General features: G+C 51.2%; 1 protein-coding gene across 4 annotated transcripts; it reads left to right on the forward strand.

The window, feature by feature from the left end:
* Window positions 1–2,717: 2,717 nt before the first annotated feature.
* DDN (dendrin) lies at window positions 2,718–14,494 on the forward strand. 4 transcript variants are annotated; one of them, XM_083484544.1, is made up of 3 exons: window positions 2,718–2,954; window positions 9,742–9,825; window positions 12,441–14,494. In XM_083484544.1, the coding sequence occupies exons 1-3, from the start codon at window positions 2,938–2,940 to the stop codon at window positions 14,209–14,211; spliced, it is 1,872 nt and encodes a 623-aa protein (XP_083340670.1). In that variant the 5' UTR covers window positions 2,718–2,937; the 3' UTR covers window positions 14,212–14,494. The 4 variants fall into 4 exon arrangements, with proteins under 4 accessions (XP_083340670.1, XP_083340671.1, XP_083340669.1 ...); XM_083484545.1 differs by lacking the exon at window positions 2,718–2,954 and adding an exon at window positions 5,509–5,675; XM_083484543.1 differs by lacking the exon at window positions 2,718–2,954 and adding an exon at window positions 8,643–9,171.
* The last annotated feature ends 1,143 nt before the right edge of the window (window positions 14,495–15,637 follow it).

Genomic DNA, 15,637 nt, shown 5'->3' on the forward strand with positions numbered 1-15,637 from the left:
AATGAATACAAAGAACAAATTGGACAAGTACACATGGTATAATTGGGGGGAGCAAAATGTCAGCAGCAGCATCCTGTGGCAGATCTGGGCTGCGGGCTCCTCCTTCCTCACAGACCTGATACTTGTATGAGAGTCTCCCCACCATCTCCTGCAAGCAAGCCGTTACATTGGCTTCCACTAGACAGGAAGAACCACCTGCCCCCTCCCCAGGAGTTCAGCCGTAGTGCAAGGACTAAATGATGTCATCTTCAGAGGTGTTATTTGGCAATCCTTTTTCTCAGAAACCCACCAGCTAAGTGAAAAGGAAGCAGTAAGGGTTAAATTGCCTGCTTTGGTTTTGCAAAAGTGTTTTGATTATAACCCACCAAAATGTCACAAAATACTGAGCAAGCTTTTGAGTCCATCGGGTTGCATATTTGGGGGTGAAGGGTGGGAGGAAAATGACTTAGTATTCCTGTAAAATTTTATTAAGGTTATTTCATAATAGAATTAAAAATAAACTAATCTAAATAAAAGCAGAAAAATAAAATGCAGAATCCTCTCTCAAAGATAGCTCTCAATCCTTGTCTCACACAGAAAGAGATGGACCGTCCCTTCCATTTATGCTTCTTCCACTCTTTTTCCAAGAAAAGCACCAGAGGCTTGGTAGCTTTTTACTCCGAATTCACTCCAAATTGTACAGAGAGTCCTTGGGAAACTGGCTTAATATATTGAAGCGAGAATGTTTGCACTGGCCAAGTTCACTTTTGTTGTATGGTGGGGTTTTTTGGGGGGGTGGGTGGTTGTCATGAAGAATTTCCCACCACATCACTGGTGTTCAGCTCACTTGCGAAGCTTCTGGGCCCTCCCGCAATACAAGCGTGTGTCACACACCTCTCTTACATGCCTTGTGTTTGAAATAAAAAAATTCCTTCCAGCAGCACCTTAAAGACCAGCTAAGTTAGTTCTTAGTATGAGCTTTCGTGTGCATGCACACTTCTTCAGATACACTGAAACAGAAGTTGCCAGATCCTTCTATATAGAGAGAAGGTGGGGAGGGGTATTACTCAGAAGGGTGGTGGGAATGGGAGATTGGCAGATAGCTGAGATGAGCCTGTTGACGACTCTTAACGACTGCAATAGGTCTTACAGGAAAAGGCAAGGGGTGAGAAGGTGAAAAATGGCTAAGTCATGTATAATGAGTTTGAAAGCATGGCATTGAAGAGGAAGTATTCAGCAGCCAAGTAAGGCTGCTCATGCATAGGATTTGCTTCCTCTGTGGGGCTGGAGTGACAACCTCCCCCTTGCAACTCTTGAGGAGTAACAGTTGGAAGCCTTGGTGGGGTCCAAGGATCTTCCAATCTGAAGTGGCTCCACCCTCTCTTGCAAAGGTGGCCACTCTTGTTCCCACCCTGCCCTGTATCTAGTTACAAGGCCAGCATAGCTGCCTGTCTGCCACCAGTCATTCCTCCTCTCTCCCTCCCTCCTCCACTGCCCCCGGGGCCCTTAGGACCAGGAATGTGCTGAGCCAGCATCACCGCCCAGACACCAAATCCCTGTTTGTTCTGCCCGTGGCTTTTAAAAAGGCGGAAATCCTCCCAGGCACCCAGCCGGAGCCGTGGGTGGCGATGGCACAGCCTAGCAAAGGGAACAACAGTTGGGGGCAAGGTAGGTGCTCCCCAGGCCAAGCGGAAGGGCCAGTGAGGAAAGGTGGAATCGGACAGTGTGAGGAAGCTTGTGGTGAATGTGGTTGAAGCTCCCAGATGGCTCCCCCAAGTACTGAAAGAGTCTGGGGGGACACACAGTGGGTGACAATGTTTACCTTCTGGCTGTGGGGAATGGGCTGCAAAGGTTGCTGTGGGGATGTGCTGTGAGGCCAATTGTCACAGGGAGCCTGGATTCTCAGCTCTGCACACACTGAGAACTGGAGACAGGAATCTCTTTTCCTCCCCTGAGGGGCTTCTCTTCCCCCACTTCCCCCCCCCAACTAGTTTGTGTGCCCAGGCAACCCTCCACTCAAGGGCTATGGAAAGATCTTAAGGCCTGAACACCCCAACAGAGCTAGGAGCAGTTGGTCTAGATCAGGCATGGCCAAACTTGGCCTTCCAGATGTTTTGGGACTACAACTCCCATCCTCTCTAGCTAACAGGACCAGTGGTCAGGGATGATGGGAATTGTAGTCCCAAAACATCTGGAGGGCCAAGTATGGTATGGCCATGCCTAGTCTAGATCCTTATGCAAGGCACCATTTACACTTGTTTCACATTGGGCAAGGAGGTGCTGCGCCTAAGCGACCTGTGGGGACCAATAATGGACTGTGTACACTAAATGGGGTGAGGAGCAGTTGAGCAGTCCATCGGGTGGAGTCGATGGCCGTGGGCCTGGCTTCTCATGGCTTTAGAAGGTTCTGCAGAGTTAGTGTTGTGGGCTGCTGTTGACCCACAATCCTACTTTGATGGGCCAGGTATAAATAGCGCAGAGTGAAAGGGACTCACCTAAAATCATTTTTGCTACCACAGAGCAAATGACATGAGAGCAGCCCTGCACCATAGATTGGCGCTGGTTTTCCTTCAATTCTATCCTGAGCTTACCCAGCTACTTTTGAGTCCTGGCGCCCCCTCCACTCACTCCCCCCTCCACTGTTGACACAGCACATTCCCCGTAGGGTGGGAGTCGGACAAGCAGAGGGTGGCTAAGGCTGCACCCACTGGTTGGAGTGCCTTTGGCTTTCAAAGCCGACAGAGCTCAGAACTGGGATGACATGGAGCAGGTTGGGTCCTGAAATCTTGGGCTTGCTGGTATTGCTCTGTCTCGGATAACACAAGGGAGCTGGGAATTCGGTGACCATGGACGAAAGGAGTGGATCTAGAAGCAGATTCAGGGCTGGCTGAAGAGAATGTAAAAGATCAGGATATTGTGCACGAGAAAGCTGCCCTTCACCCTCACAGACGCAAACTCATGTTGCTGTTCAATAGGTACAGTACATGATTGCTTTGATCCTGCAAGAGTGACCTGACTGCAGAAACTGGTTGTCACACCAGTTCACCTTCCTGGATACGGTCCGTGCGTGGAAAAGCGTGCCGCTGGGAGGAGGGTGTCTGTGCTTCCTGGATTTGGATTTCTAGCAATTATCCCCTCCACCCATGGTTTGCTCTTGGCACAGACCATTGGACCTGGGTTTGGGGGAGGTGGGGTGGTGGTGGATAGAGTAGGGCTGCCATACATCTGCATTTTTTCTGGACATTACCAGGATTTTAAGGGTGGAATTGACGTCTGGGGGGAATTTCCGAAAGGCAGTGCTTTGTCCTGGATCTTAGGCAAGTCAACTGAAATATTGAGGGGGTTATTTTTGTGTTTTTGGAAAAAGGAAAAGAAAAAAGGCGAACAATTTTTGGGGTGCCCTGGTATTTACTTTTTGAAATATGGCAACCCTAGGATAGAGTAATCCAGATCTAGACATTCTCTCTTTTCCCCACTGTAACAGATTATCAATGCAGTCAGGTTGTTGGTGAATACAAAATTTGTACCAAATGGCTGGCACTACCTTGTGTCTGTTTCAGAACTAGCTCTCATGTGTGAAGATTAGGGTTTGGGGGGGGGTGCTATTATATGACAATGTAAGCACGTGCATTTGTGTGAAAATACAGTTGTGACAAAGTAGGGAAATGATATAGTTTGGAGTTTAACAATTCTTGGACGCAGGACCTCATGCACCCAGCTGTAGCAGCTCATTCACTTGGTTTCCTCGTTTCCATATTAGCAAACTGTTATGCTCTTCTCTCTCCCCCCCCACTGCCCCCATCCATGCAAAAACTAGGGTAACTAGTTTCCTCTGTTAACCTTTGGAACATATACAAGCCTAGTGCAGAAGAACACTCTGGATATGGGAATAAGATGGGCACCGACCATATATTTGAACTGAGGGGCCCATTTGCATGGGCACAAAGGCTTGGCAGAGACGTAAGCCGGTGACGTACATCCACCGTTTGCACACTGAAGTCTCTTTTGGTATCAGATGGAGCTGTATTCAACATGAATACCTGAGACACGGTAGGCTAAGCTTTTCCTGTGTGGCCTTGGGGCTCAGGGTTTGGTTAACTGATTCTGGAAGTTCATCTCACATGAATCACAGAATCACAGAGTTGGAAGGGACCGCAAGGATCTTCTAGTCCAGGGGTCAGCAACCTTTTTCAGCAGGGGGGCCAGTCCACTGTCCCTCAGACCTTGTGGTGGGCCGGACGATATTTTAAAAAATATATATGAACGAATTCCTATGCCCCATAAATAACCCAGAGATGCATTTTAAATAAAAGGACACATACTACTCATGTAAAAAGACGCTGATTCCTGGACCATCCGCAGGTCGGATTGAGAAGGTGATTGGGCCGCATCCGGCCCCTGGGCCTTAGGTTGTCTACCCCTGTTCTAGTCCAACGCTCTGCAATGCAAGAATCTTTAGCCAAACATGTGTCTTGAACCCACAACCCTGAGATTACCAGCTCAGCTATCCCTGTCCTTTGACGCACTCCTTTTTCATACTGGCCTCATTCCTGTGCCTTCAACAACAGCCCAACCCACAGAAACATAACAGGTGAACTCTCTCCAAGCCAGGGAAAGCTTCTGGCTAAATTTTATTGTGTGAGCATTTTTTGAATTTAATATTTGTAGTCCATTTCTCAAACAAGAATGTTGAGCTCCAAGTGGCTCATAATAATAGCGTTAAAAATAAACATTACAGTCTCTATAATCACATCAAAAAGACGTCTCTTAAGGCCCAGGAGCAGGGCCAATTAGAAAGAAAAGAAAGGAAAATTAATGTGTACATACTATAACAGTACATTCAAAGCACATTTTCATCCTCAAAGACTTCTGGGCACTGTAGTTTACCCCTCAAAGAGTTACAGTTCCCAGCAATCCTTAACAAACCACAATGCCCATAATTCTTTGAGACAGGAAATATGTATTGAATGTGCTGTCCTTGTCGAGACAGCTCCCCATCAGCCAGATGGGAATAATAGTCACTTATCTCACAGCATTATTGTGGGCATGAATTCAGTTAGATTTATTAAGTGCTCTGCACAGGGAAATGATATAGATCAGGGATGAGGAGCCATGGACCCAATGTGGCCCTCCAGGTTTCTTTATCTGGCTCTCAAGAGTCTCCCCAGACCATAAAGGTAAAAGTAAAGGGACCCCTGACCATTAGGTCCAGTCATGACCAACTCTGGGGTTGCGGCGCTAATCTCGCTTTACTGGCCGAGGGAGCCGGCGTTCAGCTTCCGGGTCATGTGGCCAGCATGACTAAGCCGCTTCTGGTGAACCAGAGCAGCGCACGGAAATGCCGTTTACCTTCCCGCCGGAGCTGTACCTATTTATCTACTTGCACTTTGACGTGCTTTCGAACTGCTAGGTTGGCAGGAGCAGGGACCGAACAACAGGAGCTCACCCCGTCGCGGGGATTCGAACCACCAACCTTCTGATTGGCAAGTCCTAGGCTCTGTGGTTTAATCCACAGTACCAGCCGCATCCCCAGACCAAGCACCCTCCCAAATGTGCTTTGCTTTGCCCCCACCCTGAGTGTTTTTGCCTGGCTGGAATATCTCATTGGATTCCGACGGTGCTTCTGTCTTGCCTGCATGGAGGACAGAGAGAGGTGTGGGAGCATGTGTAGAAAGGAAGCAGCCTTCCGTAAAAAGGTAAAACTTCGCATTTATTATTCTGCTCACTTTAGCCTCTGGCTCCTCCCCTCCACTGGCCGTGGCACCTGGAAGGCTGCTTAGATTGGAATGTGGCCGTTGAACTAAAAAAAAGCTTCCAAGCCCTCCCTACTATTAGATTGGTTATCAATAACCCCGATCCCTTTTCCCTTGAGTCCGTCCCTGGCCCTTCGGGACCTAGATTATGGCTGCTTCCAGGGCAGGGGGGACAAAAGGATGCAAGGTCTCTTCTCTCTCTCCCCGTTCCCCCACCCCCGATAATAAATGGGGTTGTGTCACTGGCAGCTCTGCTAACCACCCCCATTCTTGCCATCCGTTGCCAATGCAGTTGCCATGCTGGCGCTCAGTTGCTAGGTTTCACTTGGAGCTGGCGTGGGAGTTTGTACTTAACTCTCTCATTTACTGGGAAATTTGGCGGGGGGAGGAGAGGCTGCATTTAGTTGGGGTGAGGGGTGAATACATTTTCCAGAGAGTAAGCTATAACGCACTGAAGTGGGGGGGGGGGTGAAGAAGAGAGAAAGGTGCCTCCCTCTGCAGCGCGGAAAGAGGACCAAGGACCACTTAAGCAAATAGCATCTCTGAGCTATGGGTGCAGCCAAGGAGGGCACCTTGTAGTTCTGGGTCAACTCCCAGCCCCTCTCCAGCCTATGAAGCTCCACTGGTACCACCACCACCACCACCAAACCTGGTGCTGCCAGTTTCTACAGCTGGGATGGGGAGCCTGGCGGCTGGAATGCAGTTGCCCTGCCACCACACCTGACCACTGGGCATGCTGGCTGGGACTGATGGGAGTCCCAAGCACAGCTGCAGTTACCACAGCAGAAGGGAGGTCCTCTTTCTCAGGGGCTGAGCCAGCAAGGAATGTGGTGTGTGTTAAGTCATGTGTCCCGCCACTGATGTGTGCTGTGCCCCCAGTCTCCCTCAGGAATGGGGAACCTGTCCCCCCTTCATTGCTGCTGGACTCCAGCTCCCATCATGCCTGATCATTGGCCATGTGGGTTGGGGCTGCTCAGAACTGGAGTCCAACATCATCTGGTGGGTCACAGTTTCCCCATTCCTATTCCACCAGCTATTGCAGTTCCTTAACAGACAGGATTGGGGCCAATGCACCTTTCCTCCTTGGTGTGCTGCAGTGATGGGAGATGAAATGCATGGAGAACAGCTCAGTGGCATCTGCTTGGGGAAGGTCCTTGGTCCAATCCTGGCCACCTCCAGGTAGGACTGGAAGAGACTCCCATCCGAAAAGCAGGAAAGCCTCCATCAGCATAGACAATATTGGGATAGGCAGACGAACAGTGTGACTTGGCCTACTTCCTATCTGCCAACACTTCCCCTGCTGCACCATTACTAATCGTGCAGGAAGCCAGTTCTAAGTTTTGAGGCCTCTTGGACCCCCAGTGGGTCTCCTTCATCTTCCCTGCTGCTACTGCCCATTTATTTGCTTCTCCCTTGAGGCCCAACCATTTCCCAGAGAAAGGATAGCTTAGATATGCAGAGGTTACTGCTCTCCAGCCCAACTCATTGGCACCTGAGGCAGATTCCAAAATGGCGCCCCTTTTGTGAGGAAACAAGGTAGGAAGAAAGACTACTGTTGGGATCTGCTACCCTAGTGGATCCTGCCACCTGTGGCAGTCGCTTCACCTTGCCTCATGGGGGGTGGGGGTGGACCTGGGGCAGGAAGAAATAGCAAGGAGGCGGCACAGCAGAACTAGGAACAACCTGAGATTGGTGGCCGGCCCCCTCTTGGCGTATGGGACTCTGCAGGTGACTGCGTTGAATCGGACAGCCTTCCCCTTCCTAGACATTGTGAGGCCTGATTCCCAAGGCATGTGTGATAGTGCAAAGCGCTTTGCAGTTTGGGACCCACAAATCGGAGACGGCCCAAAATGTTTTGGTACCTCAAGGCAGAAGATCCAAATGGTGAGACTCAATAGTTAAATCATTCACCATCTGCTGCCTTTTAATGGTAACCCCAAGATTTCACCTCTGGTGTCAGGGCGGGCCCAAGACATTTCGCTGCTGGAGCAGTAAATGGTGCCACCCTCCCAAGTCTAGGTGACCAAGTTATTTTGGCACCTGAGGCAGACAAACCTTACAAGCACCTCCCTCCCTGGCAGTAAAGATGCAAAATAACAATAAAAACTTAAAAGAGACAGCAACTTGCTGCCCAGTTATGACTCTCAGAATTATGTGCCTGAGCAAGCTGCTTCACACTGTTTTGTGGTCAGGTCAGCCCTGTCAGAGGTGAGCTGCTTCATTGGGCCGGCCCTACCACTGACCTGAGCAGCTACCTCCTACAGAGTCAAAGCCACTGGTCCACCTACCTCAGCACTTTCTATACAGACTGACAGTGATGCTCTAGGGTTTCAGACAGGACTCCTGCCCAGCCCTGCTTGGAAACCTCCTGCACACAGAACGGATATTCCCTGTCAGCCAGCTGCAGCCTTTCCAAATGACATGCACAAGGTTAGTGATGTGAGGTTATTTCAAGTGGGTGTTCTACAGAATGTCAAAGGGAACAGAGTCTAGTGACACAGACAAGGCAGTCAATTCCTGTCAGAAAGCAGAGTGTGGCAAATGACACCCTTTCACATCCCTGGCCATCACCATGGCCTTTGGCCATGCAGTCACAGGGGAGTGGGGACGAAATGTAGTTAAGCTGCGACAAGAAAGCTTGCAATGGATGAAAGCTGCGTCCCACATGATTCTAACACAATTTCGTTCTTTATTTAAGGTACTTATACACCCTCCTTTATAAGGGACGTGGGAAGCGCTGTACTCTAAACCACTGAGTCTCTTGGGTTTGCCAATCGAAGCTCAGCGGTTTGAATCTGCACGATGGAGTGAGCTCCTGTTGCTCGGTCCCAGTTCCTGCCGACCTAGCAGTTTGAAAGCATACCAGCATGAGTAGATAAATAGGTACCGCTGTGGCGGGAAGGTAAACAGCGTTTCTGTGTGCTCTGGCCTCCATCACAGTGTTCCATGCACCAGAAGTGGTTTAGTCACGCTGGCCACATGACCCAGGAAGCTGTCTGTGGACAAACTCCAGCTCCTTCAGCCTGAAAAGTGAGATGAGCGCCACACCCCATAGTTGCCTTTGATTGGACTTAGCCATCTAGGGGTCCTTTACCTTTACCTCATCTTACACCCTCCTTCATAAGGTTTACAATGCAAATTAAACCAAAAAGCAACAATAAAAGATACAGCTGAACAATTTAGATCAGTAAAGCAAATGGCACTATCAAGTCATGAATAAAACAGCAAAGCAAAAAAAAAAATCAGACAAGAAAATGTATTGCTAGCCTTCGGCTTAAGAGATAACCGAATGGGAGCAGGAAGCATTTAAGAGCTCAACACTTGGCGTTTTCTTTAACTCATTTTCACGTGAACAGTGGGAAGGAGGGCAGGGCAGGGAGATGTGGCTTGGGCGTGAGGCGATGCACGGATACCATGCACATCCTGTGTGGGGAACATTGTGAGAGACAGCACAGTGTTTGTCTGTGTGCAATCTGGGTGTCCTTGTGTGCCGTCGTGTCTTGCGTTTCTGTTGCCGTGTAACTATTCTCGCAGCAGCTTGTTAGTTGCAGAGGTCCTCTGTGTGTGTGTGTGTGTGCTTTTTCCCTCATGCACAGAAACAGTGTGTAGCAATGCGAGAGATCCTTGGTACATAGCTGCTTGCCTGATATGCCTTTGCAATATGCACATTTGTGTACGTCCACATACCTCTGTCTTTCCACTGGCTTCACCTGCGACCACCTGTCCCTGAGAACCCTACTTCCTGAGTGACCCTCGCCCTGTGCTGCCGACAGCTGCCCTTCTTCTCTGCCTCTGCCAGGGAACTTGCCTGCCATGTGCTGTGGGGGTGTATTGCACTCCCAGCCTCCCTTTGCCGGTGCTGCTGGGGACTCTGGCGGCTGCTAGATGTCCCAGCAAACAGGAAGATGTTTGAATGCCCGGGTCTGAGTCCCGGAGATGCCAGACGTCTCCATGTCTGCGAGAGAACAAACCTGCTTCATGTTGAATTTAACACAGTTTCTTGTTCCAGCCGGGATGCCATGGAAGCGGACCTGTGGACAGGACAAGGCTACAGTGCCCCCTGGATGTACCACAGTGTGGCTGGGCAGTACACGTGAGTCCAGGACTCTTTGTGGTTGTTTTTTTAAGGGGTTAAAAAATAGGGGGTATTTGTGGAGAAAGCTCCTGTCTTAGCTGCAATGAGCCAGCAGAGGGGGCTTAGGGGTTGGGGTTAAGGTGCTTCAGTGCTGCATCTAGTGGTTAGCATGGGGAGGGGCATAATTTGTTTGTGTTGTAAATAATGGACGACAGCATGATCCAAAACAATGAACATGCTAGGGGTTGCATCTAGTGTTACTCAGAGCAGACCCATTGAAATGAATGGACTTTGCTAACTTGGGTCAAAAAATTTCGTGGGTCTACTCTGAATAAAACATAGTTGGCAGCAGGCCTAGGAGTTTACCAACATTTATTTGGACCCTATATAGTCTTTTTTTCTAACTGCTTAAAAGGCTTAGCATTTGTTACTCGTACAACATTCACTGAAGGTAAATTAGTGTAGTATTATGCCCGTAGCATAGACTGGAAGGCTAAGGCTGATAGCTGAGCTGGGGTTTGAACTAAAGGCTCGATAGCTTTTGCTGCTCTGTAGCAGAAATGCTCCTAGTACGTTGCCTTGGACCAGGATTTAATTTCTAAAATTGTGAGGTGGGGAGAATAGGCTAAAAGATGCTTGGAAGTTCTGTGTGTCAGGCTGGATTCGCTACTCCCTTAAAAGCTTGAGAGGGTGGGAGTGGGGCCACAGACTTAAACAATGAAGACAGGCACTCTCTCTGCACATGCCCAGATACACACTTATTATCACCTGAGGTGGAGTCCTGGGAAATCGGTTCAAGGGGTATGCAAAGTTCATTTCACTGCTTGGCTAGGCACCTTGGGCAAGTTATTATCTGTCAGCTGAACCTACATGCTGAGGTTCAACTTGGCAATATAAGAATTATAAACCAGTTTGTATGACCAAGGAAGGGGTAATTATTAATGAGAACCAAAGGCTGGGTTAGGAAGAGGATATTGCTAGTCAGGATACCTTCTGGTGCTGAGGAATGTCTGAGTGCCTCAAAGTGTAAGCCCAGAGGCAGCATCATAGCTACAGGTGGGCGGGGGGGGGGCTAGCCAGGGTATTTCCCCCCCGGGTGAAGCCCCCAAAGGCCCCCAGCCTGTATGTGTGTGTACACGAATGTGCATGGGATGGGTGCCAAACTGGGTCTTTAATCCAGGTGAAATAAATCCTAGTTTTGCACCTGCCTAGAGGCCACTGGTACAAATTATGCTCATCCAATAGTGCAAGACATTATATCCTCAGCCCCAACCCCTTCAACCAGTGAATAATATTAACCTGCTCTACATGAGTGTTGTACGAATTGCTTTGAAGACTAAAAACTGCTATATAAATGCTTCATGTTTTATTGTGTTTTAAATATTTTGTTGGGAGCCACCCAGTCAGATGAGTGTCATACAAACCTTTTAACTTTCATATAAACAATCAAATTATAATTATTATTCATTCTCATTATGTTGCTGTCTCAGTAGGGTGTCACCAAAGCAGCGCTTAGGAGAGTCAGTTCACCCTTGGTGCACCAAATATGTGCTCATAGCGATCAATGTTGTAAAATGTGACACCAGAGAACACACTTGTGGCCACTTATGCTCCTGATCTGAAGTACAAAACTCATCTCTGCAGACCATGCCAAATGCTACCTCAGCACGTGGGGTGCCAGCCCCACAATTGTTACGGCAATAACCCATAAACTTGCAAGTGTAATAAACTTGCAAGGGAGGAATAATGGGTTGCTTAACTCCTTCCACATTCACCAGTTCTCTCCTGCAGAAAAAATGGGAGTCAGGAGCTCGTTTTTTCTTCATTGCATCTAGGATGGTTCTTGCCCTGTTCTCAGACCTTAAATTACCAATACTGCTAGTCAGTCAGAATGGAAATGTTAGAAAAGCCTAAATTATATTACCTACCATTTTATGCTCCAGCCTTTAACAGGAGCTTACCTGAAATAACAGCAATAGCAATACTGGTTAGCTACTAGAGAAGCAACTTCAACCCACTTCATGTCACTTGAGTGCTGTTCAGGTAATTCCAGTGCACTTTGAACAAAGGCAAGGTGGAGTGTCAATGACTCTGGATGTCTTCAAGAATGCCTGGATCATTTAGCTATTAAGGTTTCATGGCTGCAATGTACAGGAAATGCTGAAGGAACCAAAATAAAGTTTTGACTGGAATGAGGTGTTGCAAAGAGGTTCGTGTGAGAGGGAAAGGGACAGGACAGAGAACTTGTTCAGTGCTCTGCAGGCAGGTTCAGTTCCTGCCAGTGCCAGATGGAACCACTGCCTCTCAGTAGATGGTAATACGCTAGATGGACGCAATGGTCTGACTGGTAGAAAGCCGCTTCCTGCATCCTCAGAGTCCGAGATAAATTAAATGCACCAGTGATGTGAAAGGGTCATAGCTCGGTGGTAGTGCAGTGCCAGAAACTCTGGAGAGCCACTGCTGGTCATTGCAGGCAATACTGAAGTCGGTGGGCTTTCGTATAAAGCAGCAATAAAGCCTTTCAAAGGGGGGCTGAAGCTGAGGTCTCAAGCCATGGTGTTTTCCTTCTGCGTCCTTTGGGCTTCCTGGTGGACTCCCTTCCGACGTGTCTCTCTCTCTGTGTGTCCTTGCAGGCTCTTGGAGAAGCAGCTCGTCTCTGATTTCTCTCCCGCTCGCCGTGGCCCCGGCGCCCGCGTCCTGCAGGATTCAACCAACTGGCACGATGCTCAACCCTTCCCGCCTCGCTGGGGCCCGCGGAGGCCGGAGGGCCGCTGGTTCTCGGGGAAGGATCCCAGCAAGGCGGCATCTCCCCCCAAGGCGCCAAGGCAGCCCAACCCGCCTTACGACGGGCTGCCCCCGATGTGCAGGAGAGACGTGAGCAGCCAGGCTGCAAAGGGCCCCGCCGACGGCTGCAGATGGAGCCGAGGAGCCCCCAGGGGCAAAGGCGAGCTCCCTGCCCGGGCCCCTCCAAGCTACGAGGCCCACATGCTGCTGCGTCTCCGGGCCGGGCCGGGCCCCCGGAAGGAGAACTGGCCTCGCCCGCCGCCCTATATTGCTCCGCCATCCTACGAGGGGCCCCACCGCACCGTGCAGCCCAAGCAGCGCGCCAGCAAGGAAGCCTCGACGGCGAAGCCCAGCCAGGCGGAAGCCCCCAAGAAAGGCCGAGAGGGAACCAGGAGAGCCTGCGAGTCCGGTCCGACGGGCCGGAAGGCAGGGCGAAGCCCGTCGAAGCTGCCTGGCAGCTGGAGCTACCTCTCCGGAGCCACGACGTGGGGAGGAGGCTGCGGGGCGCGGCCGGAGCCAGCAGGGTCCCGCTACCCTTTGGGGTCCTGCTGGGAGGCGAGCCCCCAGCACCGGGGCCACACCCTGCCCCGGGCAACGAAGAGGGGCCAGCCTGGCCGACCCCACCCTGGCCGTCCCCTCCAGCACACGCTCCCTGCCGCCTGGGGCTTCAGCCACGCAGCTGGCTGGCCTGAAGCCGCCGCCGTCGGAGGTGAGAGCAAAGCAGCGGGCGAGCGGCGAAGGGGCAGCTTCCCCAAGTGGAAGGAGCCGGGAGGGAGCCACGCTCACAGATCGACGCCCCGAAGGCGCGGAGGTCTGTTTGTCATCGACGCCACGTGCGTGGTGATCCAAGCCCACTACATCCCGCCCCCTCGGACGGAGCGGGTCCGCTACCTGGGCCGCGAAGAGACCAGCGCCGCCCCACCGCCCGGCTCCCCGGCCCCGGCGTCGATGGAGGAGCGAGCTGCTCGCATCCTGGGTCTCTCCGTCAGCGAGCTGGGCTTCGCGGGGGCGGGAGGAGAGGCCCCGGGGCCAGGGAGCCCTGCGCGCGGGGCGGCGGGGAGCTGCGCGAGCGACGCGGCTCCTTTCGGGGATGCGGCTGCAGTGGGGCAGCCTGCGGGGCCTCCTTCGGCCCCGGCCAGCCCCGCGAAGCCCTTAGCAGCCCCCGACGGGTCCCAGGCTGGGCCTACGGAGCTAGCCGGGCTGGCCTGCCCCAGCCAGAGAGGGGCAGCCGCTCCTGGCCAGGAAGGCGGCTGCCCGCCCCGAGGCGGAAAAGAAGCCGCAGCAAAGCCCGCGCTGCCCTCGCCAAGCAGATCCTACGTCCGGGATCTGAAGGAAGCCATGTCGAGGATCCGCCGGCACACCGCGCCGGATTCGGACACGGACGAGGAGCTGGAGCAGGAGTGGCCGCCGGTCTCCGGGCGAGCAGCCTGGAAGCGGCGGCTGGGCGAAGGAGCCCTCTGCTACAGCAGCAGCAGCAGCCTCGACAGCAGCAGCTCCAATGCCACCGTGGTGCCCGGGAGCGCCCCCCTTGGCCTGCGGAAGGGGCCCGAGTCTGGCTGGGAACTGCCGGCTGCGGGTGGAAGCGGCTTGAGCCGGGCCGAAGCAGGACCACAGCCATGAAATGTCTGAGACACCCACGCCAGAGCCCCACACCCGCCAGCACCCCCACCCCACCCCGTCTCCCAAGTGCCTGTATCCCTATGCCTCTGCCCAGCTCCTTCTCCTGGCCACAGGCTCAGGGACACACGTGTGTTCAGGGCCGTGGGGTGCGGATGCGGAAGGATATAAACGTAGTTGTCACACTTCCCATATCAGGTTCTGTACTCAAGTGTGTGTTTGGTGTAAGAATGGAGCCTACATGTTCAGAGGCAGTATATCTGATTACTAGATGCTAGGGAGAACCTAGAGGATAGCCATCGCTGGAACACCCTATAATGCTGAACCTCCCAGGAACCTCCTTAGTTCAGGGATGGGGAAGCTCAGGCCTCAGGGTCAGGGCCAATTGTGGCCCTTCAGGCCTTTCTGCCTGACTCTCGGGACTCTCTCCTGGCCACACGTCCCGCCAGCTCCTCTGCGCACTCTTCTTGGGCGCTTTTGCCAGCCTGGAGTGTGTTGCTGAATACTAGCAATGCTTCTTGCTTGCCTGGACAGAGGGTAGAGAGGGCTGCCCGAGCGCACCTAGAAGCTAGGCTCCTGCACAAAGGGAAACATTTGTTCCTCCACCTACTTTTGCTTCTGACCCCGCCTCCATGTGGCCCCTGGATAGAAGGGAATGTGGCCCTTGAGCTAATAAAGGTTCCCTGCCTTAGCTGGAGACAGACAAGAGGGGGCAGAACAGGTTTGATCAGGCAAGGCTATCCTTACATAGCAGGGATATTTCCAACAAAGCTACCAAGACGTTTCCCCCCTGCTTTTCTATGTCCATATGATTATTGCGGTCCATGTGTGCCAGGTATTCAGGAACTAATAATAATAATAATAATAATAATAATAATAATAATAAACATGTCTTTCAAACACAGAAGCTGGGTGATGCGTTCTCAGTTTGATTAAGCCAAGAGATACATCAGTGCCTCCTAACACCCCAAAGAAGTACAAGTCAAGATCCATACATCAACATTTCAGGAGAGAATTAATATAAGAGTGTATTCACGTTAGCATGAAAATGGTTTATCATTGTTCAGTGAGCTGCTGAGACGGTGCTTAAGCAACTGTGCCCTCCTTTGCATGTCTACTTGGAAGTAAGCTGCACTTACTTCATCCCAAGAAAGCAGGTGGGAATTCATCCCAAGAAAGCAGGTGTAGAACTGCAGCCTAAGAACATCAGTTTCTTTTTGAAATGGCCCATTTAATTAAAACGACAACAACAACAGCCCAATAGCTGAAGATGAACAATACTCTATTAGAAACAAAATTTAAAAAATCCTTCCAGCAGCACTTTAAAGACCAACTAAGTTTTTTATTGGTATGAGCTTTCGCGTGCATGCATACCAATAACAAACTTAGTCTCTAAGGTGCTACTGGAAGGATTTTTTAAATTTTGTTT

Source organism: Podarcis liolepis (genome assembly GCF_965112155.1).
Source record: "Podarcis liolepis genome assembly, chromosome: 2".
Taxonomy (NCBI): Eukaryota; Metazoa; Chordata; class Lepidosauria; order Squamata; family Lacertidae; genus Podarcis; species Podarcis liolepis.